This window comes from Ceratina calcarata, unplaced genomic scaffold (genome assembly GCF_001652005.2).
Source record: "Ceratina calcarata isolate Rehan_Ccalc_2016 unplaced genomic scaffold, ASM165200v1 scaffold313.2, whole genome shotgun sequence".
Classification (NCBI taxonomy): domain Eukaryota; kingdom Metazoa; phylum Arthropoda; class Insecta; order Hymenoptera; family Apidae; genus Ceratina; species Ceratina calcarata.
In genome coordinates, this window is record NW_017153890.1 from 848 (window position 1) to 1,103 (window position 256).

The following is a 256-nucleotide window of genomic DNA, read 5'->3' on the forward strand; positions in this document are numbered from 1 at the left end:
AATATATTTATTGATTAAAAATAAAGCATGAATTTGGAGAAAATCATACCTGTATGGATAGGCTTGTGCCTTGTTTCTGAATATCGATAATAATAAGCTGAAGAAAATTACGACTAGACCAGCGCCTATTGCTGCAAATATTCGTCGCTTTTTTACGTCCCCTTTACGCGACGCGGCTTCAGTCATTAAAATCATACCTAAAACAACTGCTCCGTCTGATTGAAACTTATTAAAGAAAATATAGAATAAATAGAAT

General features: G+C 33.2%; 1 protein-coding gene across 1 annotated transcript in view; it reads right to left on the reverse strand.

Annotated features, from left to right (window-relative positions):
* LOC108624546 (tumor suppressor candidate 3-like) overlaps nt 1-256 on the reverse strand; it is a 9,886-nt gene that overhangs the window by 763 nt on the left and 8,867 nt on the right. Inside the window, exon 2 of the mRNA XM_018023940.2 lies at nt 50-215. Within this exon, the coding sequence (XP_017879429.1) occupies nt 50-215 (166 nt within the window). The remainder of the gene's footprint in view (nt 1-49; nt 216-256) is intronic.